This window comes from Typopeltis vanoorti, chromosome 5 (assembly GCF_054136105.1).
Source record: "Typopeltis vanoorti isolate ZY-2024b chromosome 5, IOZ_Tvanoo_1.0, whole genome shotgun sequence".
Taxonomy (NCBI): domain Eukaryota; kingdom Metazoa; phylum Arthropoda; class Arachnida; order Uropygi; family Thelyphonidae; genus Typopeltis; species Typopeltis vanoorti.
The window spans coordinates 100,864,659-100,889,103 of NC_143553.1; the positions used below are offsets into that span (position 1 = coordinate 100,864,659).

At 37.6% G+C, this 24,445-nt stretch overlaps 1 protein-coding gene across 4 annotated transcripts in view; it reads right to left on the reverse strand.

Annotated features, from left to right (window-relative positions):
• Positions 1-24,445, reverse strand: part of LOC150106691 (putative phosphorylase b kinase regulatory subunit alpha) — a 745,167-nt gene that overhangs the window by 200,886 nt on the left and 519,836 nt on the right. For all 4 annotated transcript variants that reach the window (XM_090393281.1, XM_090393285.1, XM_090393284.1 and 1 more), the window contains exon 22: positions 11,452-11,533. In XM_090393281.1, the coding sequence (XP_090249407.1) occupies positions 11,452-11,533 (82 nt within the window). The remainder of the gene's footprint in view (positions 1-11,451; positions 11,534-24,445) is intronic.

Here is a 24,445-nt window from a genome sequence, read left to right on the forward strand (position 1 = left end):
AAATTTGTGCAATCTCAAAACGTAATTTATTTGCTTCATCTGTGTGAAATTTTCTAATCTCTTTTTCCATGCCATGATTTGTAAGTAAAGTGTACGTAAAAGAGACAAGACAAAATCAGGACCTTTAGACAAAATATTTAGTTCATCGTTTGTTAATGGTCTATTGGTTAGATTCAGTTATTGTCAAAATTTTAATAACTTAGAAATTAATCTATGCTTATGGATGAAATATTGATTTTTTGATAAATCTTCTGAACAGAAAGTGAGTGGATGGGTTCTTCAATTTTAACAAAATTAGAAATAATATCAGGAATAATGCTCAACCTTCTGGAAGAACATCAAGACGATATTACATTTTTGGAATCCAACAAGTCTGACCTTGCTTCTCATGCAATTGAAACAGGTTCAGAGTTCTTTGAAATCAGACAAAACTTCTTCATTCAAGCTTCTTTTCCTGAAATATGAAATAATACAAAATCATCAACATGAATTAATCAGAGTACATGCCAATATCCAAGTTTTGGGAAGTGATTACTATTAATTACAAAGTTGGGACAAACTATATGGAGTAGAGCAGATGTTCTGGCCTTACAAGACAATAATTTTAATGAATTTAAATTGTTCTTTTCAAATTGAAAAGAAGAACATGTAAGAAAGTTTTAAAGCGAATAAAAATTGAGCAGCTCTCAGATGTGAACTGTAGACTAAAATACACAAAGATTATTGAAGGAAAAATGAAAGAGTTTGAGAACAGGAACCAACCCTCGGAGATTCAGTGGCAAGTCCTGAAGAAAACACTGACTAATTCAGCCAGAAAGGCATGTGGTGAGGTTGTCTGTAAAGATAGAAAAATTAGAACTCCATGGTGGACACAGGAAGTTAAAGAGGCAGTGAAATAAAAGAAGAAAGCATATTGAAAGTTCCTGGCAAATAAGTCAGCTTGTGCTCTTAGAGAATAAGAGACAAATGTAAGAAAGCTAAACACTGTGTAAAACTAACTAAATAAAAGTCATTGGAGGCCTTTGGTAAGAACATAGAAAATAAATTTCAAGAAGGTGGCAAAATATTCTGTTGGTTGTTGAAGAAACTTAGGAATGGAGGAAAGAGTGCTGTAAATGGAGTTAAAGATGATAAAGGTGACATGAAAATAGGACAAAAAGATATCCTTGAGTATGGAGTAATTTATTCAAAAAATTGCTATATATGAAACAAGCAGTGATGATAGCACAGTGATAAAAAAACACTGACCAGGCATGCAGTCAGGAATACATAGCCATACTTCGAGTAGAAAAAGCCATCAAAAGCCTGAAATGTGGAAGGGCAGAAGGAGTAGATGATATTCGACCAGAAATGTTCAGGTATGGAGGTATAAAAGTCTTACAGTGGCTGCACTGCATAGTTCAGAAGGCCTGGACAGAGAGAGACGAATTCCAGATGATTGAACTAGAGCTATCATAGAACCCGTATATAAAAAGGGGAAATAAAACTGAATGTGATAATTACAGAGGTATTTCTCTACTGAGTGTTCCTGGTAAGATATATGCAAGTATACTTGAGAAACAGTTGAGAAGGATTGTGGAAGAGAAGCTTGGTGTAGAACAAGCTGGATACAGGCCAGATAGAGGCTGTCAGGATCAGATTTTCACTTTACGATAGATAGTTGAGATATCATGGGAATACAACAAAGACCTGTATTTAAGTTTTGTAGATCTGGAAAAGACATATGAGAAGGTGCCAAGAGAGAAGCTATTCGAAATGCTACAGTTATATGGTGTCAATGGGGCATTATATCAAGCAATACTTGATATGATGTCTTTATTTGAGTTGTAAGTCAGCAGTTAGAATTGAAGAAAGTACAGGAAGATGGTTTAATGTTAAATCTGGTGTCAGACAAGGATGTACATTATCCCCTCTGTTATTCATTATCCATATGGATCACATTATGAAGGAAAGCGGTATTAAACCTGATATCAAAATTGGAGATGTTAATCTCAGCTCTTCACTTTATGTGGATGATGTTATACTTTAAATAAATCCGCTACATGTCTGCAAGATTTTCTGACTAAATTGAATAACTGTTGTAATAGATATGGTATGAAGGTCAGCATTCAAAAGACAAAGACAATGAAAATAGGCAGAAATATTGAAAATATCAACTGCATTGTGAATGGAGAACCTATAGAACAAGTAAAACATTTCACTTAGGCACGATTTTTAGTGAAGATGGTAAAATAAATATGGAAATAGGCAACAGAATAAACAAAGCTGGCATAGTAGGATGTCAACTGAATAAATTTATATGGAATAAGAGAGAAATTAGCCAAAACACGAAATTAGCTGTATACTATTCAAGCCAATTTGAACTTATGGATCTGAGAGCTGGGTCAGAAGTAAAACACTTGACCAAATGGCAATATCATATTAAAAACGAGAATATTAGGAAAGAACTCGACATTGTCAGCATCCAGGGATGCATTAGCAGAGCTAATCCCATTCTTGAAAGTTTATTTTTCACTTGGTAAGACTATAATATATTTAGTTTAATCCTTTATCCAAGTGTGAGCAAACAAAGTTTGCGCCTGAAAATATCTTCAGCACTGAGGTAAAGTAGTACAACACCGGGCAACTCGCAGCAAAGGTGGATCAAGCTCCCAACCCCATGTCTCAGTATCTCTAACAAGGAGTTGGTAGCTTGATTCACCTTTGCTGCAAGTTGCCCGGTGTTGTACTACCTTACCTCAGTCCTGAAGATATTTTCAGGCGCAAACTTTGTTTGCTCACACTTGGATAAGGATTAAACTAAATTTATTATAGTCTAACCAAGTGAAAAATAAACTTTCAAACATCTTTCTCTAAATCCAGAGTAATTTAATAATAAGGTAGCACACCTTTTGGCAACTCCTATAGGTAAGGATGACCTCTCCTACTGCTTCTGCCTTAGTATCTCCACTCTGTGCCTGGACTGATGAGACCCCAATAAAGGTCGAAACCGGTATGGGTAGAGGCCCTTCCTTTAATGCATAGCAGTATACATGTCTGCAAGGAGATGTGCTGTGCATTATGGGAGATACTGAGACAAGGAGTTGGGAGCTTGATTCACCTTTGCTGCAAGTTGCCCGGTGTTGTACTACCTTACCTCAGTCCTAAAGATATTTTCAGGCGCAAACTTTGTTTGCTCACACTTGGATAAAGGATTAAACTAAATTTATTATATTCTAATCCCATTCTGTTTATGGTCACATAAACAGAATGGTAGAGGAAAGATCAGCAAAACAAGTGTTCTCTGTCAGGTTGGCAGGAATAAGATCCAGAGGAAGACCAAGATATAGGTGAATTGATACAGTAAAAAGTGCCTTAGAAGATAGAAATATCATCATCATCATCAAATTCCTGCCATGTACCCTCAAGGGATGTACAGGATATGATAGTACTACATGAAAAAAATTACATCATTACTAACTTCCTATCTTCAATTTTCCTCCAAATCAGTCTGTTAGTTGTCAAGACATTATCAGAGCTTATATTTCTATTGTCTAAGGCACTTTGTACCGTATCAATCCACCTATATCTTGGTCTTCCTCTGGATTGTTTTGCTGCCAACCTAGCAGAGAACTTGCTTTGCTAATCTTTCTTCACCCATTCTGTTTAAGTGACCATACCACCTGAGATTAGCTCTGCTAAAGCATTCCTAGATGTTGACAATGTCAAGCTCTTTCCTAACATCCTCATTTTTAATATGACATTGCCATTGATGCCATCTGTTCATGTCTATAATCTTTCTCAGGACTCTCATATCTGTGGTATCTAGTCTTTGGTCAAGTGTTTTACTTCTGACCAAAGAGTATACGATCGATAAGTCAAAACTGGTTTGAACACTGTCTTGTATACAGCTAATTTAGTGTTCCAACTAATTTTTCTCTTATTCCATATGAATTTATTCAATTGACTTCCTACCATACCAGCTTTGCTGATTCTGTTGTCTATTTCTATATTTAATTTACCATCTTCACTAAAAATCGTGCCTAAGTAGCTGAAATGTTTCACTTGTTCCACAGGTTCTCCATTCACAACATAGTTGACATTTTCAATGATTCTGCCTATTTTCATTTTGCTTTCATTTTTCATTTGCTGACCTTCATACCATATCTATTACAACAGCTATTCAATTTAGTCAGAGAATCTTGCAGCCTTGTAGCGAATTTATTTAGACGTATAACATCATTCGCATAAAGCAAAGAGCTGACATTAACATCTCCAATTTTGATATCATGTTTAATACCACTTTCCTTCATAATGTGATCCATATAGATAATGAATAACAGAGGGGATAATGTACATCCTTGTCTCACACCAGATTTAACATTAAACCATCTTCCTGTACTTCCTTCAATTCTAACTGCTGACTTACAACTCAAATAAAGACTAAGTATTGCTTGATATAATGCCCCATTGACACCATATAACTGCAGCGTATTGAATAGCTTCTCTCTTGACACCTTATCATATGCCTTTTCCAAATCGACAAAACTTAAATACAGATCTCTGTAATGCTTTCTCGACTATTTGTAAAGTGAAGATATGATCCTGACAGACTCTATTTGGCTTGAATCCAGCTTGTTCTTCACCAAGCTTTTCTTCCACAATTCTTCTCAACCATTTCTCAAGTATACTTGCATAGATCTTGCCAGGAACACTCAGTAGGGAAATACCTCTGTAATTCTCACATTCAGTTTTATTTCCCTTTTTATATATGGGTACTATGAGAGCTCTACTCCAATCATTGGGAATTCGTCCCTCTGTCCAGGCTTTCTGAACTATGCAGTGCAGCCACTGTAAGACTCTTATATCACCATACTTCAGCATTCCTGGTCGAATATCATCTACCCCTGCTGCCTTGCCACATTCAAGCCTTTGATGGCTTTTTCTACTTCAAGTATGGATATGTATTCCTGACTGCATGCCAGGTCAGTGTTTTTTACCACTGTGCTGTCATCACTGCTCGTTTCATTTAGCTGTTTTTCAAAGTAATTACTCCATACTTCAAGGATATCTTTTTCTCCCATTTTCATGTCACCTTTATCATCTGTAACTCCTTTTACAGCACTCTTTCCTCCATTCCTAAGCTTCTTCAACAATCTCCAGAATATTTTGCAACCTTCTTGATATTTATTTTCTATATATAGATAGAAATAGAAATATAAGTTCTGATAATGTTGGAGTCTTGATAGGTAACAGACTGATTTGGAGGAAAATTGTAGATAAGAGTAATGATGTAATTTTTCATGTAATACTATCATATCCTGTACAACCCTTGAGGATATATACAGGGTGTTCGGGATAAATTTGACAGTTTCGTAAGGAAAAAGAAAATCTTCTTTGTATCTATTAAATTTAATGAATTGACAAAAAACATTACAGGCAGAGTTAATTACAATACTATCAACAAGATTTACTCAAAATAACCACCACTAGCATCGATCACAGCTTCAATCCTGCTTCCGAACCTCGAACAAGCTGATGCTACAGTCTCCCTGGGAAGGGCCGCAAAAACTGTTTTAATTTTATCCATTAACTGGGCTTTTGTATTACTGGAAGTGCGATTGGTGTCTTTTTCAACTGCGCCCCATACAAAATAATCCATGGGGTTAAGGTCTGGGGAGTTTGGAGGCCAAACATTTGGACTGGTGAAGTCGTAGAAATTTTCAGACAACCATTTTTGACTTTTCCCAGAGGTGTGGCAAGGGGCCGAATCCTGCTGCCATACATACGGCCTACCATTGGCTACCCTTGTTATCCAGGGCTTGACTACAGTGTTTAGCAACTCCACGTAGCCATCTGAAGTCAACCTGAGGCCCTCTTGGAAAAAATGCGGAGGCATCACATTGCCTTCAGAGGATACACATCCGAAAACCATCACAGTTTGGGGAAATTTAGTCTGCATTACACGAGGAATGTCCTTTGTACTGTATGCAAGCCATCTGTTATTCTGCGTGTTGTGTTTTTGATCCTGGCAAAAGTTTTTCTCATCGGAAAAGAACCAGATTGTTTGTGGTTCCGCAGGAAGTTTCACTTTGCTTAGAAGTTTCTTCGCGTTTATCAAACGTTTTTCATGGGCCTTTTCTGTAAGCAGCTGACCTTTGCGGCGCTTGTATGAGTAGTAGCGGAGGTCTTCATTGAGTGCAAGCTTCATAGTAGAGGCTGCAACATTCATTTCACGTGACAAAGCCCGAATTCCAATGCCAGGGATCTTCAACACCTGTTCCTGCAGATTTGCGAGGAATTCTGCTGTACGAACGCAATCAGATCGTCTGCTAGGGATCTTTCTTCTTGCTACATCCTCGTAGTCACCATTGCAAGTCTCTAGTTCATGCCTGATTGTTTTTACTGTATTCAGGGAGCATTGGGCAGCAGTCGAAATATCCTTATTTTGATGGCCGGCACGAATCATCATGATACAAGTTATTCTCTTCCATGATTCAGGTGGGTTCCAGCTATCCATCCTTTCTGACATCTTGTATATGAATGAAGAAGGGTCCAACCTTTTAAATGAAGAGAAGTGTGTGTTAATACATGTAACTTACGGAAAAATATAATTAATTATAAATATGTCAAATTTATCCTGAACACCCTGTATATATCAGGGATTTGATGATGATGACAGAAAATATAGCTTTCAATGGTAAATTTTATATCATATTCTTCCCAACATTACTGTCTTCATTTTGAATTTTTTTAAGCTACAACAGAAGCAATTATGGCTAATAATATAACTATTATTTATGCCACAGCAGATTCTTAAGTAGAAATGCAGGACTTATGTCTAAAGTAAAACATTCATAACACAATTCTGTTCCATGTTTTTTTAAGCCTGATTGTTTTCTTCCAGCAAAAGGTTTACACACTTCCTACCTTTATTTTTCCTTATTCAATTATCTTCTCCCTCTATGTGCTGAAGCTGAAGTGCTGTGAAGAATTCATGTTGGAGGTTTAATGGAATATTATCAGCACTTTGAAAGGATTGTTACAAAAAGTTTTTTGTAATCCCTGAAGATGTCTCTGTGACTAAGATGAAATACTGGAAGCATTAAAATTAGTTTTAATTATAAAACTCTAACCAATAGAGCCCACAATCTTTGTTCCAGTGAAACTGCCCTTTCAACCGAACTCAAATACATACACAACTCCTTCCTTTCCAATGGCTAAAGTGATTACAGTCTTAAAAAAATAACCAAGTCCTTCCCCATTCCGTGACCATCTCATTAAACCTCCAACATGAATATCTTCTCCCTCCGTAGTCATGAGTCTCCCATGCTCATTTCTTGAAGCCTCCTTGTGTTCTTCTTTGACAATTCTGTAAAGCTTATCTTATTTCTATTGAAGTCATGGGATTAATAAGAAAAAATAAGATGATGTAATATTGGCAGGTGCCTCCATTGCCTTGTAGCATCATGACTGTTAAAAGAGGTCTATACTGCTTATCTGAGTGGGGGTTAACTCAGTGCAAATGAGATGAAGTATGGCAGTATGCAATATCTTCAATATTCTTTATTTGTTTCTTTCTTAGTGTATAAAAAGAGTATTATTATTATCAACAGACCTCCATGGAGTCAAGAGACTCATCATGGGACCTCTCACTCTCGCCATATCTCAACTTAAATGCATTCATTATTCCTACACTCACCACACTCTCAGGCAATGCATTCCAATCATTCACTACCCTTCATCAAAATATCTGCTCCTCATCCCTCCTGTTGCTCACACCCACCTTATACAGCTTTCAAGGAAGATCTCTTGTTTTTTTAAAAGATGTACTTAGAGGAAAGGTCCATGGGTTAATGGAAGCTTTAATGTACCTGTTTAACAATAATTTAGCAACAGGGTGAATTATCCCAAAGGATAGAAAAGACATAAAATTGTTAAACTTGACAAAGGGATGATATTACGAAAGCTTCAAACTTGATAACAGATTCTCTGTGACAATCAGAATGGGTTCGTTAAAGAAAGGCCATGTTTTTAGCAATGTACTTACATATTACACCAAGATGACATGCACTGAACAAGAGAGGAAGAGAGAGAGAGATGCATACACAGTGGTATATTTAGATTTTGCAAAGGTTCCTGATAAACTGCCACAGGACAAGTTGCTAACTAAATTGGCATGGATGGAGTTATATCACTGATTAGTAACTTGCATTAGTGATTAGCAATCATATAAGTATCAACAAATTATTATTATTTGACACCTCCAGGGAGGCCAAGGACTCATCGAGGGAGGGCACTTGCTCTACAGCTCCGTCTCCACCATTCAATCACCAACTGATTGCAACTACACCAATGACATCTACCGCTGACCACACCACTGGTATTTCCACAGACAATCACAAACATCCATGCCCACGGCAGGACTCAAACCAGCAGCCATTTGGCTGGAGAGCGGACGTTGGATAAGTTGGATCTGGTTGGACGAGTGGTAGCATATCCACTCGTCCAATCAGGCTAGCTAATTATGTATAAAGAAGTGGTATCCTGGGAATAAAATGTCACTAGTGTGTCTGTAGGATCTGTGACTAAAACTTCAAACTTGATAACAGATTCTCTGTGATGATCAGCATGGGTTCGTTAAAGAGAAACCAATTTCAAGACTCATTGTTTAACTTTTATGTCAATGATAATGGGAGAGGTTCAACTAGAGATATGCACTTGTTTAAGCCTTACAGGAGAATTGGAACACTGTGTTAGTGGAGATTCCAGTCCAATGCTGCAAAGTGTAAAACTGGAAATAGAAATGTAGAGTGTAAGACTGGAAAGAGAAATGTACAGCGTAAGGTTGGAAATTAAATGTAGAGTATTCTAACGTATGCCTGTATATTAGAAAAATTCTAAAGGAGATGGGAAAAATGAGTATCTGGGAGTTACAGTAGCCTGAAACGTAGGGATCACATTGTAATTGTGAATACAACTAATATCTAAAAAAAAATGAGACTTTTTGAGGTTATGAGACCATAGGTTTTTTTTTTTAAATTAATACATAGATTAGAATAATCCCGCTTACTAGTTTTGCTAGCAACTGTCTAGCTTTGTCAAGGCTCGAACGGTACATACTAAAAAAATATGAGAGAATACAGAAATGTTGCTAACTGTTAGGCAGCTAAGTTTTAAACATATGCATGACAATGTGTGCATGTGTTGAGAAGCTTCAGTCAGTATCATGGATACGTGTTACATGCACACACGTTACATGATTTTCGCGTATTGTAGTTCCGTTAAACTGAGTGAGTTGATTAAGTTTTTCCATATATCTTTCAGTATGGCACCCTGATTTCTGTTGAGGTTGTTACCCGTTCTTAATACCACTGCTGCTTCCTTGAAAATTCTGTAACTGTAATCATCATCTAAATACAGCATAGAGATATTTTCCCAGTCAATGGAATGGTTTGAAGTAGAAAAGTGATGTGCTAAGCCTGTCCTGTTGTGATTGACATCCTCAACATGCTCCTTCTGTCTGATTTCCAGGCTTCTTGAAGTTTGCCCAATATATGAAAGACTACACGTACATGGAATTCTATAAACACCTGGATATTTGAAATATGGTACACTGTCTTTAGGATATCTTAATACTTGTCTGATGGTAGTAGTTGGCTTAAATACCACTCTGAGATTTTAACATTCTCACTAATCTTGAAGAGACTGAATCAACATAAAGGATGACTACTGTTGAAGCGTACTGGGCGACTGTTCCGTGTTGTTGGAGGTTGTCTTTATAAAGGAATTTGTTGATAACATTTGTAGGAAAAGCATTCTGCGATAGTGTTATAGCAATTTGAGAAAGTTCTGTCTGTACCTCTTCTTCGTCTGAAATAAACTTTTTGGCTCTGTTCCATAACATGTGAATGATGCTATGTTTTTGTGATCTATGATGGTTAGAAAAATAATGTAAATAACGTCCAGATCTGTAGGTTTTCTGTATATGGAAAGTTTAAAATTATTCTCCTACCTTTTCACCAGTATGTTTAGGAAGCGGAGTTGTCTGTTTTTTTCAACTTCTAGAGTAAATTAAATTTACTTAAAATTATTCTCCTACCTTTTCACCAGTATGTTTAGGAAGGGGAGTTGTCTGTTTTTTTCAATTTCTAGAGTAAATTAAATTTACTCTAGAAGTTGAAAAAAAACAGATAACTCCCCTTCCTAAACATACTGGTGAAAAGGTAGGAGAATAATTTTAAACTTTCCATATACAGAAAACCTACAGATCTGGACGTTATTTACATTATTCTTCTAACCATCATAGATCACAAAAACATAGCATCATTCACATGTTATGGAACGGAGCCAAAAAGTTTATAGAATTCCATGTATGTATGTGCAGTCTTTCATATATTGGGCAAACTTCAAGAAGCCTGGAAATCAGACAGAAGAAGCATGTTGGTGATGTCAATCACAACAGGACAGTCTCCTCAGGCTTAGCACATCACTTTTCTACTTCAAACCATACAATTGACTGGGAAAATAGCTCTATGCTGTATTTAGATGATGATTACAGTTACAGAATTTTCAAGGAAGCAGCAGTGGTATTAAGAATGGGTAACAACCTCAACAGAAATCAGGGTGCCATACTGAAAGATATATGGAAAAACTTAATCAACTCACTCAGTTTAACGGAACTACAATACGCAAAAAATCATGTAACGCGTGCGCATACAACACGTATCCATGATACTGACTGAAGCTTCTCAACACATGCATGCATTGTCACGCATATGTTTAAAACTTAACATCCTGACAGTTAGCAACGTTTCTCTATTCTCTCATATTTTTTGTATGTACCGTTCGAGCCTTGACAAAGCTAGACAGTCGCTAGCAAAACTAGTAGGCGGGATTATACTAATCTATGTATTAATTAAAAAAAAAAAACCTATGGTCTCATAACCTCAAAAAGTCTAATTTTTTAAGTATTTTATGACCAAATATGTATAATTTAAATTACAACTAATATCTTTGAATATTTCTGCATCACTGCAATGCTAGTTACATAGCCTTGTGAATATAAAGAAGAGGAGTAGTGATATGATTAAGACATATAAGTTGGTAAGGGTTATTATCAATTAAATGCAGTAAATACTTTTTTTTTTTTTTTATAAAATGGAGAGGATAGGACAAGAAGCCATCCAATACATAAGGAGAGTGAAAAGAATGCTTTTTGCTTACTGACCATCATCCTCCATAAAAAAAAAATTAATTAATTAATTTAAAAAAATAAAAGATACATGTAAGTTAATTGCATAGAAAGTGGTTGGTGAGTTGAATGCATTGTCTGAGAGTGTAGAGCAAAGAGAATTTATTAGTTTAAGGTGCAGTTCAATGGAATTTAAACACGTAACAGTGAGCTCTCCTGCGGCAAGTTCTTTTCGCTCCATGGAGAAATAATAATAATTATGGAGTATTATTATTTACCTTTTCATAAAGATCCTTAAGTAGATCCTTTACAGTTACTACACTGTTTGGTTTTCCTAGACCTGTGTCCCAGTTTAGACCTCTGGAAGAAGAAAAAAAAAACATGTAATTCAAAGCCTAATATATATTTTTAAAATGTGCAGACATAATTAAGAAGAATATTGAACATGTAATGCATAAGGATGATTAGGTTTTATTGATAATATCATCTGACATCTGCAAAGTTGAATACATATCAAATATACTGAAATCTTATGGATATATCTGTACATGAAGATTGGCATGTGATAAATGAAGATGCTTAAGGTATCATCAAGAGTTCTCATGATATGATTTAGACATCTAAAAATGATAGTGAGTAGGTATATTCAATTGCTATTTAAATTTCATGTGCAGATTGACGTTATATTCTCTATGAAAAGCCAGAGATCAGAAAATCATTAGAACTTCAGATGATACTTTATGCTTTCCATCACTGCAAGCCAATCCGTGTTGATAGATATATCTATAAGAATTCTCATCATCATTCATCTCAGAAAATTGGTATGACTAAGGCATTAATCTATGAGACTCCAAGGATCTATTACTCCAAGACTCTTCTACTGTAGGAAATGGCCTGTATTCAAAGTGATTTAGTCCTGCCATTACGTCTTTCATAGCTACATACCAAGAAAAAACACCTTAAGTCATTCATATTTGCATTCCTAACATGAAGCATATTTCTTCTAAGATATGAGGGGATTTATCAAGTCTCCTGAACCATGACCTTAGCTATGTCAGAATGGGAAGTTTGAAGAAATTGGTGAGTAGAACACATGGATTATGTTACATTTCTTTCTATTGGTAAGTCTGGTCTTTCGAATCATGCACTTCTCCTAGAACATAACAGGATTAGATGAAAGTGTTCTATTACAGACACTACAATAAAACTCTTTTCAAAGAATCATATGAATCCATATTTCATTTGTTTAATTTAAGTGAGAATGACTATGCATAATTTCGGTATTTGTTTTTAAGATACCATATTGTTGAGAAGGGTGATGGTGTGATTGTGTAAATATCTTCCTGTACACCATCACCCTTCTCAACAATATGGTATCTTAAAAACACTAACCCATAGAGCTAAAGCAATTTGTTCCAATGACATTGTGCTCACTGCTGAACTTTCTCACCTAAGTCATACCTTCCTGACCAATGACTATAATCCCCATAAGATAGATAAACACTAAATGCACCCCCCCCCCCACTGTCTACCAGAAGACTACAACAAAACTGTCACCATCCCATACATGAAAGGCACATCAGAAAAGATATCTAGAGTGCTTAACAATCACCAACTACACACCGTATTTAAACCTTATGTGAAATTGGCAACTGTCATCCGTTCACCTAAGGACAGATTCTCTTCGTTATCATATCCAGGAGTCTATGAAGTGCCCTGTTCATGTCATTGAGCCTACTATGGACAGACAGGAAGAACTGTGGACATCTGCCTCAGTGAACACAAAAAATATATCCGGCACTTTCGCTATGGCAAGTCGGGGTCTAGCAGACCATGCTTTGGATACCCCCCAAACAGGATCAATTGGAAAAAAAAACAAGTGCCACAGAAGCTTTTACAAGTCAGAGAGGTTGTTCCTGGAATCAGGAACAACCTCTCTGACTTGTAAAATTGAAACATACTCCAAACATCAACAAGTATGGCTGTATAAATATACCAAAGATTTGGGAGACAGTCATCCTAAGACCAAATTAATACCTGCTTTCTCTCTCGTTTTTTTTCCCTCCAACTTAGATGGTGCCTAATTAGGACTTTAGTCTTTGTGTTGCACGCTACAATTACTCACACTAGTCCCACTGTTACGCCGGATTGCAGTTGTCTCACTACTGTAACAAACTTTGTGTGCTCTGAAGATGCTAGATAGAATACCAGCAAAATATTAGCAAGTCAATAAAGTTATTTTCTTATCAACCTGTGTTCACATCTATACCGTTAAAATCCAATCAACGTTTGGAGAAAGATTGTACAAAGGGGACTCAATCCATCACCAGACGGATGAGATGAAAATCACATGTTAGGAAGGAAATTGAATTTAGACACTTACTGAGAGATAATTACTTGAGGCAACGTGTGACAGAAGGGACTCAGGATACAAGAGTATTGGATCAGAAGAGCTATCTATAATGAAGGTGGCTACACTGCCTCTGATTGGGGAGAGTGATCATGTGGTCTTGACTTGAGAGGTTGGAAAACATGAGGATATTTTGTCAAGAAGGGGAGGCTTAGGAGGAAGACTGAAGCTATGTCATGTCATAAACACCTGCAAGGGAAGGATGTTAGTAATGCATGGGAAATAGTAAGGAGCATTTGGAGCATGCAATATCAAACTGTATACCCAAGGTTAGCAGGGTTAATCAAGTAAAAATGATATCGATGAGCTCCTAAGTTCGTAACTTTCACTGTTCCCCTGACATAGTCATTTCTCAGATGATCCTTTCTGGTCACACCGCACATCCACCTAAGCATTCTCATCTCTGCTACTTCCATCCTGCTGATGTTATTTTTCCTCAGGGCCACAGTTTCTATAGCATATGTCATAGCTGGCTTCGCTACTGTCCTATAAATTTTGCCTTTCAGATTGATCGGCACCCTCTTATCGCATAACACTCCAGCCATCTCCCTCCAGTTCCTCCAACCAGCTTGTATTCTGCATCCCACTTCCTTCTCACCTCCTCCATCTTCTTCCACTGTTGAACCTAAGTATCTAAAGTCTCTCACCTTCCTGATGACATTTCCTTCCAGCTCCAGATCTGTCTCCTGGCCACCACCCACTGCGCAACACATATACTCTGTCTTACTTCTGCTCAGTCTCATACCTCTCTCTTCCAGTACTTTTCTTCATCTTTCCAGTTTAGTTTCCGCTTCTTCTCTTGAATCTACACACAGCAAGATGTCATCTGCATACAACATTGTCCAAGGTGCATCTTCTCTCACCTCCTCTGTTACCACCTCCATCACAATATTAAACAGAAATGGACTTAATGCTGACCCTTGATGCAAGCCAACTGTTACTTGAACACTTTCTGTCTGTCCCAAACAGGTCCGAACACTTGTCTTCACATTTCTGTACATTTTCCGCACCAACCTGACATATTTCTCCGGCACCTTCTTCTCCCTCAGACACCTCCAGACTTCTTGCCTTGGCACTCTATCGTATGCTTTCTCCAGATCAATAAATACCAGATGTAGCTCCCTTTGTTTCTCTCGATATTTTTCCATCATCTGTCGTAACCCAAAGATAGCATCTGTTGTTGATCTACCAGGCATGAAGCCAAATTGTTCCTTTGCAATCTCCACCTCCTCCCTCAATTTACCATCAAGAACCCTTTCTAGGATCTTCATTGTGTGGGACATCAACTTTATTCCTCTGTAATTTTTACAGTCTTGTGCATCCCCTTTACCCTTGTAGATGGGAACAAGAGTACTCTCCCTCCATTCCTCAGGTATATTTTCCTGTTGGCAAACTTTCATGAACAGGTCCCACAGCAGGTCAATTCCCTCTTCCCCAAGTGCTTTCCATGCCTCCACTGGAATTCTGTCGGGGCCCACTGCTTTTCCATTCCTCATCCTCTTCATGGCCTCCGTCACTTCCATTCTACTGATGTTCTGCACCATCCCCTCAGAAGGCTGCCCATCTCCTCTGTGAGTCCTTGCATTTTCCTCATTCAAAAGTCCCTCAAAGTATATTTTTCATCTGTTTCTTATGTCTACATCCCTCCATAATACTCTTCCTTCAGCATCTTTGATCTGCCTCACACGTAAGATGTCCTTAGCTGCTTTATTTCTACATTTCGCTAGTTGGTAAATTTTTCTCTGTCCTTTCTTTGTTTCTAATTGATCATACAGATCTTGATATGCCATGGCCTTCGCCTGTGCCACAACTCTCTTGGCTTCTTGCTTTCTCTCTTTGTACACCTCTCTGTCCTCTTCCACTCTTGACTCATCCCACTTCTGCTTTGCCTTCCTCTTAGCTGTCACTGCCACTTGTACATCATTATTCCACCACCAACCCTCCTGCTCTCTAATCTTTCCAGATGTCTCACCAAGCACCTCGATTGCACAGCTCAGGAATACTTTTGAATTATGTTTCCACCAATCTTGCACACTTTCCAGTCCATCGGAAATCCTCTCTAACACTCTCTCCCTAAAACGATTCCTCACACTCTCCTCTTTTAAGCGAAACCACTTAATTGTCTTCATCCCATGGCAACCAGAAGTTCTTATCTTCGATCTTATTTTAAAGTCTGCGCACAGCAGTCGGTGTTGTTGTGCTACTTGATCTGTTGGAATTACTTTACAATTTATCACAACCTTAAGATATTTTCTTCTAGTCAGAATGTAGTCAATTTGTGAGCTGTTGTTACCACTTCTAAATGTTATCAAATGTTCTTCCCTCTTGAAGAAAAACGAGTTCACAATTGCCAGATCAAACGCTACTGCAAAGTCCACAACCTTCTCTCCTTCCTGGTTCATCATTCCCACTCCGTGGCCACCATGCACCCTTTCACAGTCTCTATTCTGTCTTCCTATGTGCCCGTTCAAGTCTCCTCCGACAATCACCATCTCGTTTTCTTCCAATTCCCTCATTTCTTCATCTAACATGTTCCAGAACTCATCTTTTTCCTCTGCTGTACAACCAACTTGCGGAGCATATACACATAATACGACCACCCGCTCTTCTCCAAGACCCAATTTCATTCGCATGATCCTGTCGTTTCTTCTACCCACGTCCAGTACTTCACTCTTCATTCTGCCACACACCACAATTCCTACACCATTTCTTCCCTTGTTATTCACTCCAGAGTAGAACAATTTATATCCATCTCCCAGTTCCTTTGCCTTTCCCCCTTTCCACCTTGTCTCCTGCACACATAAAATGTCCAACTTCCTCTTCCTCATCATGTCTGCCACCTCTCTTCCCCTTCCAGTTATGCTTCCAACATTCAGTGTTCCCACTCGCAACATCCTCTCCACCTGCTGGGTTCGCTTCTTTAACCGCACCCGCCCCTTGATGCGGTAGCCCTCGTCCACTTCTCACAGCTGTAGGACGATGTGGCTGCGCGTCGCTTAAGGGGTATGCCCTAGCCCTTATATCATTTTACGCCCTAGCCCTTCATTTATCTGGGCTTGGGACCGGCACTTATTGAGGCTAGCTTGCCTCCTTCGGTGGCTGCATAAGACGAAATGACTTAGCAAGATAGGAAAGACTCACCCCTAGTCCTCAAATACTCTAATAGCATCAGGGGGAAGGAGCAAGGAGAGGAGAAAGAAGCAAAGAAAGAAGAGGAGGGACCAGTCTACAGAATAATATAACAGATATATATTACATGAAGTAAGGCATGGTCCAGCATCAGGTACCTCGGGTTTGCCATGCCCATACTCACTAAAGTGAGTCCTTGAGGAATAGATGTTGCATGAATAATTTTTTCTGATTGTAATACTGTAGCTGCTTCAATAAGGATACTCTTGAATGCAGTTTCTTTACAGATTTTGGAGATTTGCCAACCTTTCTCAATAAAGAAGAGTGACATTTTTCTAAGTGATCATTCCCCCTGTTGAATGCAGATTTAAGAAAAGTAGTGCATTTGTAGTAGCAGCTTCTGTTTTTTTTTTACTTTGGTTTAGTTGATTATTTCATGGTTTTTGAACATGGCTGGGTTTTGTTGAGAGCCCTGATAAATAAGAGGATGAAAAATCGTTCTTTCTCAAGAGGAATTTGACTCAATGCCAGAGCTAAACACAAACCAAGGTGCTTCACATGGATGCCAGTTCCCCAACAAACAGTGATTGCACTAGGGAATGGAATACGATGGCTACTCCAGATGCTATACCAGCATCACAGCAAGCCTGGGTCCTGTCCTCAGACCATGGTGAAAGAGACTTCCTGTGATACCACTGACTCTTGTAGGCAAGCCCACTAGCTGATTGATCCTGGCTGGGCAATCTAGGACCACCCATCTTGCCAAAGCAAATGCCAAAGTAGTGCAAGACTATCAGGGTAACCCTGTCCAGATGTCTGTGGGTTGCACCACATGGCAAACATGGCAATGAAGCATTAGATTGCAGTGATGGTGTCTGGATGATAGGATAAGATTAAAAAAGACTCAGAAAAACAGAGTGAAGATTACAGGAAGAAAAGCTAAAAAAAAACAGAATAAGAACAAAAATTGCCCCTTCACAGTTAAGAGGTGCTTCAAATGGAGGAGTGCAAACAACATGAATCAGAAGGTATTCATCAGATAATCATCCCTTATATGAAGAGCATTTTAGAAGTTACCAATCACATATTCAAAAATTCTCCTTTTCTTTGGTTCAAAAAAAAAGATTTATCCATGTTCTCTTCCAGAAGTCCTTGCAATCCGGGACTCTTCCCAGTAGAAGACCGGTCATTCTGCAGAAATTAGAAGAGAAGAGAGATAGCATCTGGAATTTACTCAAATTTACCCATGGCAGTAAGGACTTAAAATACATGAACAGTATAAGGCACAGGCCAGAAGGGTAACTAGTGTGGTAAGAAGGGCAAAAGCAGATTATGAAAGGAAGTTACCAATGCAGGCTAAAGAGAATCCCAACAGATTCTTTCGATATGCTACAAGTAAAAGAAAGAATGTGTATGTGCAGAATGATTTTAAGGAATGCCGATGGTAGGGAGGTAACAGAATTAGTCGAAATAGTAAAATTACTAAGTGAACACTTTGCAAGAGTATATCATCCTGGTGGTGATATTGCAGGAATGAGGGAACCGATGGCTTATACAGTAACTGAGTTAAATGAAATGGAGGTGAATAGCCTATTACAGAACCTTAATGTGAATACAGCCATGGGATTGAATGGTATACCAGCTCGAGTTTTATGTGAAGCAGCAAAGGAATTGTCGGTGCCCTTGACCATATTATTTAATCTGTCTCGGCTCTGGGTTAGTCCCAAGGGGGGGGGGAGAAATAGTTCTATTGCATAAAGGCGGCTACAAAACTGATGTAGCAAATTACTGATAGATCAGCATATCAGGACTCATTATCAAAGTATTGGAGAAGTTGGTCAAGAGTGGTCATACAGGAATGGATAGATGGAAATGGAATGCTGTATGGAGGAGGGCAGCATGGTTTTGTGAAAGGTAGGTCATGCCTCAGTAACTTGCTCACGTTTTATAATACAGTGACAGCTGAGTTGGATAAAGGTTTGTTGGATACAGATGAACTTCGCAAAGGCCTTTGACAGGATATCACATTGAATTCTAATCAGTAAACGGTAGCACGTGGGGATAGATATAGGGTTGGTGAGATAGACAGGAGGATAGTTGATGGAGAGATATCAGAGAGTAATTTATTGAGAAGTAGAGTCCAAAAGAAGGCCTGTGACGTGGCATGCCCCAGGGTTCTGTTCTTGAACTGCTACTGTTTAATTTGTTCATTAATGATATAGGAAAGGATTGAGAGGAACTGTTCATTTATTTGCCGATGATGCAAAGTTGGGTAGAGCAATAGTTAATACAGATGATGTCAAAATTTTGCAGGATGATTTGGATAGATTGGCAGACTGGACAAAGGAGAATGGATGTCAGTTTAATGTGGCAAAGTGTAAGGTTATGCATTTTGAGGTGAAAAGATTAACAGCAGTATACCACATTGGTGGAACCGTACTCCAGGAAATTGATGAAACTAGAGATTTGGGAGTGTTGGTGAATAGGGAGTTGAAGATTAGGGGGCACATAACAAAAGTGGCTAAATCAGCTCATCAGATCACTTGGTTAACGAAGAATACTTTGACTAGCAGAGATAAGCAGGTTATTGTTCCTCTTTATCGAGCCTTGATAAGAACCCATCTTGACTACTGTGCCCAGGTCTGGGTGCCAGGGTTTCTCCTTGATGGGGAGGAGGTAGAGAGGATCCAGAGGCTGGTAACCAAGATAGTAGTAGGTCTATGACATGAACCTTACGAGAATAGGTTGAAGATTTGTGGGTTACAGAAACTGGTTGATAGGCAGAAAAGGGAGTGATATGATTGAGACATACAAATTACTGAAGGATTTTTACAAGATTAATTCAGAGGAAATTTTTCAGAACAGGTGTAACGGTGGGAAAACTAGGGGCCATCCATGGAAACCGAGTAAGAGTGTAGTTAGCAAGGGTGTTAGAACTGGGTTTTTTGCTTGGAGTAGTGAATGAGTGGAATAGGTTGCCAGAGTCTGTTGTGGGTGGGTGTGACTGGAATGAGTTCAAAGCAAAGTATGTTAGATACTGTGCAAATGTTGGATAAGTCTTGACATGATGCTTAGGGCCTCCCGTGATGAGTCTAAAGACTCCTTGGAGTTGCCTGTAATAATAATAATAACACTATGCTCTGCCTACCAACCATAAAATGGAAATAGCTGTTTCAAAATTACTTATCTGTTTAAAGAACTTGTGAAGTATTCCAATGTCAACAAAACCTGAACAAAAACAGTTCACTGTCATATGTGTAGTATATAAGGAGAAAGGTGATCAGCAAACACGAGCAGTACAAGGCTCAAAAAAGAAGAGTGACAGATTAGAAAGACATAATCAAATTATGAGAGGACAACAAATAAACAGACCAAAGGAAATACTGAAGAGTTTTTCCACTTTAATGTGGCAAGTAAAAAGAAGAATAACTTTAATGAGTACTAGTGACAGTGAGGTTAACAGAAGCAGATGAAGTAGCTGAGTTATTGAGTGATCTCTCTGCAAGAGTCTATTATCCAAGCAAACATATTGCTATGAGAGATGTGACAGGAACTACTGATGTGGAGGATATAGGTTGATGAAATGGAGGTATTGGCCTGCATATTAAGAAAAAGTACAAAGGAACAGTCATTGCCTCTTACTAGGCTGATTAACTTAAGTCCCAAAGGACTGGATGAGTCAGAATAGTTCTATTGCATAAAGGAAGCTACAAGACTGAGTGGCAGAGAATTACCAACCAATCAGCTCAGTAATGGGTGGGTAAGAATATGAAGAACAGCTGAAATCCAAGAGAATACAGATGAACAGTGGTGTTTAGCAGGGCTCTCTTCTTGGACTACTCCTTGTTTATCTGTACATAACTAATACAGGACTTATGCCAACAGTTATGCATTGTAGGATTAAAAGATTACATCCCGAATAACCTGATAGAACTATACTCTAACAAACTGATGAGGCTAAGATTTAAGAGTGTTGATGGATAGGGAAGTCAAATTCAGCAGGGAAACCAAAAAAAAAAAAAAAAAAAAAAAAAAAAAAAAAAAAAAAAAAATGGCCAGGGTATCTAAATGGATACTTGGTTGTTGAAGAGTATGCTAGCAGGTAGAGATAAGGAAGTTATCATTCATTCCTTTTTTTATAAGGCTTTGATATGGTTACATCTGAATTACTATGCACAGGTCTGGTCAGTAGGTTCCTTGCACATAAAGTGGTTCAGAGGATTCAGAATTATATGACAGATGGTGAGTTGTCTGTGGAATGCCCCTTAGTGATAGACTGTGGATTTATGGTTTGTTAAAATTGGTTAATAGGCAGGAAAAAAAAAGGGATATGACATAAATGTTAACACTACTACAAGGATTTTATAGGATTGATGCAGAGTAAATTTTTCAGCACTTGGGTAGAGGAGGCAGAATGATGGATCATTCTTGAAAATTGAGTATGAGATATATTAAGAGAAATAAATCATAATCTCCCAATTATATCAACATGTAATGACTCTATAAGCAAGAGACCTAAAAGGAAGTAAGAATAACTGTAACAACCACAGAGGAATAAGTTTAATAAACACACAGGTTATGAGATACGGTATATGCAAAAATACTGAAAAACAGAATGGCTTTAGAAAAGGAAGATCTTGCACAGATCCTATATTCAGCCTCAAACTACTAACTGAGAAAAGAAGACACTTCAACTAAGAAATGCATCTAGCATTCACAGATTATAAAAAAAAAGCTTTTGACAGGATAGGCAGATACAAACACTTTGATAATATACTTAAAAAAAAAAAAAAAACTATTTGTCTATAAAGATAGATGCTGAAAGTTTTTTCACTTGGTTATATGGCCATTCAAGTAATTAAAACAAAGTTCAGTAATGAGTTTAGTTTTGCCCTTAACAAAATAAGTTTGAATATTACAGCAGCATATACAAATAATTATGAGATGTTCCATATGTGAAATTAATGACAGTTTTAAGAGAAATAAAAGTCAGCCTAATTAATATGATAGACAAACAAGATGGATGAAAAACGAATACTGCAAAGATTACACAATCACTCTAAAATCCCACACCATTGAAAAAGTTGAAGATTACATCTACCTCGGACAGTCCATAAAAATGAATAGTGACATATCAAATGAAATAGCAAGGAGAAAAAGAAATCTAAAACATAGATATAGAAATAAGAGCCCATCTTTTCAATAGTCACATCCTACCAGCATTAACTTATGGCAGTGAAACATGGAACACAACTTTAAAAGAAGAACAAAGCTTAATAAAAACTCAACGTGAAATAGAAAGAAGAATGTACAATATAAATAAAATAGACCACGTAAGATACACAGAAATCAGGAAGAAGTCTGGACTCAAAGATGTAATAAAAGCAACCTACAACAGCAAAAGTAGATGGACAGGAAGGCTGCCCAACCTTTTTTATTTTGCAAAAAAGATGTCTGTCGAAATGTCACAACAACAACAATCTGCGAATAACTGTGGAATTCAGTTGTTGTTTTGGAATCTTAATTATAAAAAAAAAAACAATCTAAGCATTAGCTACTTCTCATTTATCTACAACAAATAAGACATGCAATTTATAGACAAAAAATACTGTTGTTGGTGGTAGATGGTGTTGATAATAGTAGTGTCATTGTGTGTAGGTGGAGAATTATGTAACAGGGGAGATGGAGAGATGAGTGTAGCAGAGTAGAGCAGAGTGCCCTTCTGCAATAAGTCCTTGGAAGTATCATGCAATAATAATAATAAGGCTATGAGGCCAGTTTATTATTAATTATGTGCTTTCTTGTATCTAGTATGCTAGAATATTAATATAATTACTTTAATAGTAATAATAACATATTATTTTTATTTTTCCTGGCCAACATGGAGTCAGAAGACTGATTATGGGAGGCCAAAACATTTCACATACCACAATACCTATCATACTTTGCCTTGAAAACATTCAATGTGGAACATTCACCACATCATGTAAAACATTTCCTTTTCAATCCTTACAATTACCTTTACACAGTTTCCAGGGATGACTTCTCATTCTTCCATCACATATTATCCTGTGTAACAATTCTACTAATCTGTCCAATAGGCTCCTCATATGTCTTATCACATCACCTCTTCACTTCCAATTTAACAAGTTATGCAGACTACATTCTCTTAATCTGTACTCATACTAATTTCAAAATCCTGAGAGCATCTTAGTTACTTGCCTCTACATTCTCTCTTTAATGTTTTCTTGTTACACATATAACCAGGTGAACATATCTATGCACAGAACTCCAAATATAGCCTGATTAGTGCTGTAACTAGATCTACTACCTTCTTTTGGGTAGCCTTTTCAACTTTCTCTATGTTTACTGAACTTCATTTCTCTATCCACCACAATATTAAGATCCCTCACCTCTTCCACTTCCTGGGGCAAAGTTATCATTGCCTTTTCTCAGGTCAAAATACATGATTTTACACTTAACAACACTGAAGTGACATCCCCATTCTTCAGTCTAAAGTACTAACCTATTCAAATCCACTTGTAAGAACATCACATTAGAGCCTCTTGATGAAGCTATATTAGAAAGAGCAACATCAGCAAGCCATTAAATATCTCCTCTCACACTTTCAACTATATCACTGATATATACATTAAAGAACAGTGGTCCAAGAATGGACCTGTGTGATATCACATTTGTCATCTTTCTTTTTCCAGACACTGCATCCCATACATAACGTGCTGATTTCTATCAGTCAACCATCTCTGCTACCAACTGACTATCCAACCCCATCCTGCCCAATTTCAACAGTAATCTGTCAAGTGCTACTCTATCAAAAGCATAAGCAAACATTCAGAAAAATCACTGTATAAGCATCTCCTCTGTTTAATATAACTGTCACTATATTATAAATCAAAACCAAGTTATTTAAACTAAAGAACAATTCACATATTTGGGAAGTAAAATGACGTATGATTTGGACTGTAAAAAAGAAATAAAGATCAGAATTGCAAAGGGAAGAACAAATCTGAAGGCCATGGATAACATCTGGAAAAGTAAAGTGATCAGCCTGCAAACAAAACTAAAAGTACTGAAAACATGCATCTTTAGCGGTGTACTGTATGGATCTGAAACATGGGTAATAAATAAGGAATCAAGAAAAAGAATTTTGGCATTTGAAAGAACTTGTTACAGGAAGATTCTAAGAATAGTTTGGGTACAAAAAATCACAAATGAAGAGCTCTATTGGAAGATACAACCAAAAGAGAATCTAATGCAGAAGATTATAAAATGGAAGCTGCAATTATTTGGACACATCTGTAGAATGAGTGAGGACCGGAAGATAAAGACATTTATGTTTGGTATTTTGGATGGTTTAAACAGAAGAGGTAGACCATACAGAGAATGGATAGACAATATAAAGGACTGATGTGGAATGGTGTACAGAAACTGCAACACTGTGCACTGGACAAAGAAAGGTGGAAGAAGATAGTGAAGGAGGCATCAGACACCAACGGGCAGTGAGCCCATGGTTCGTGATGATGAAGTTATTTAAGCAAGACATCTCCTTAACAAACCCATGCTATTCTCTCAAAAGCTTTTGATTATCATCAATCTAGGATTGTATTGTCTTTAACTAGCCTAACACCTTCACCATTACACCTGATACACACAACATCTATAGTTAGATACCATCATCTTGTCTCTCTCTCTTGTGCAGTGACACTATTTTT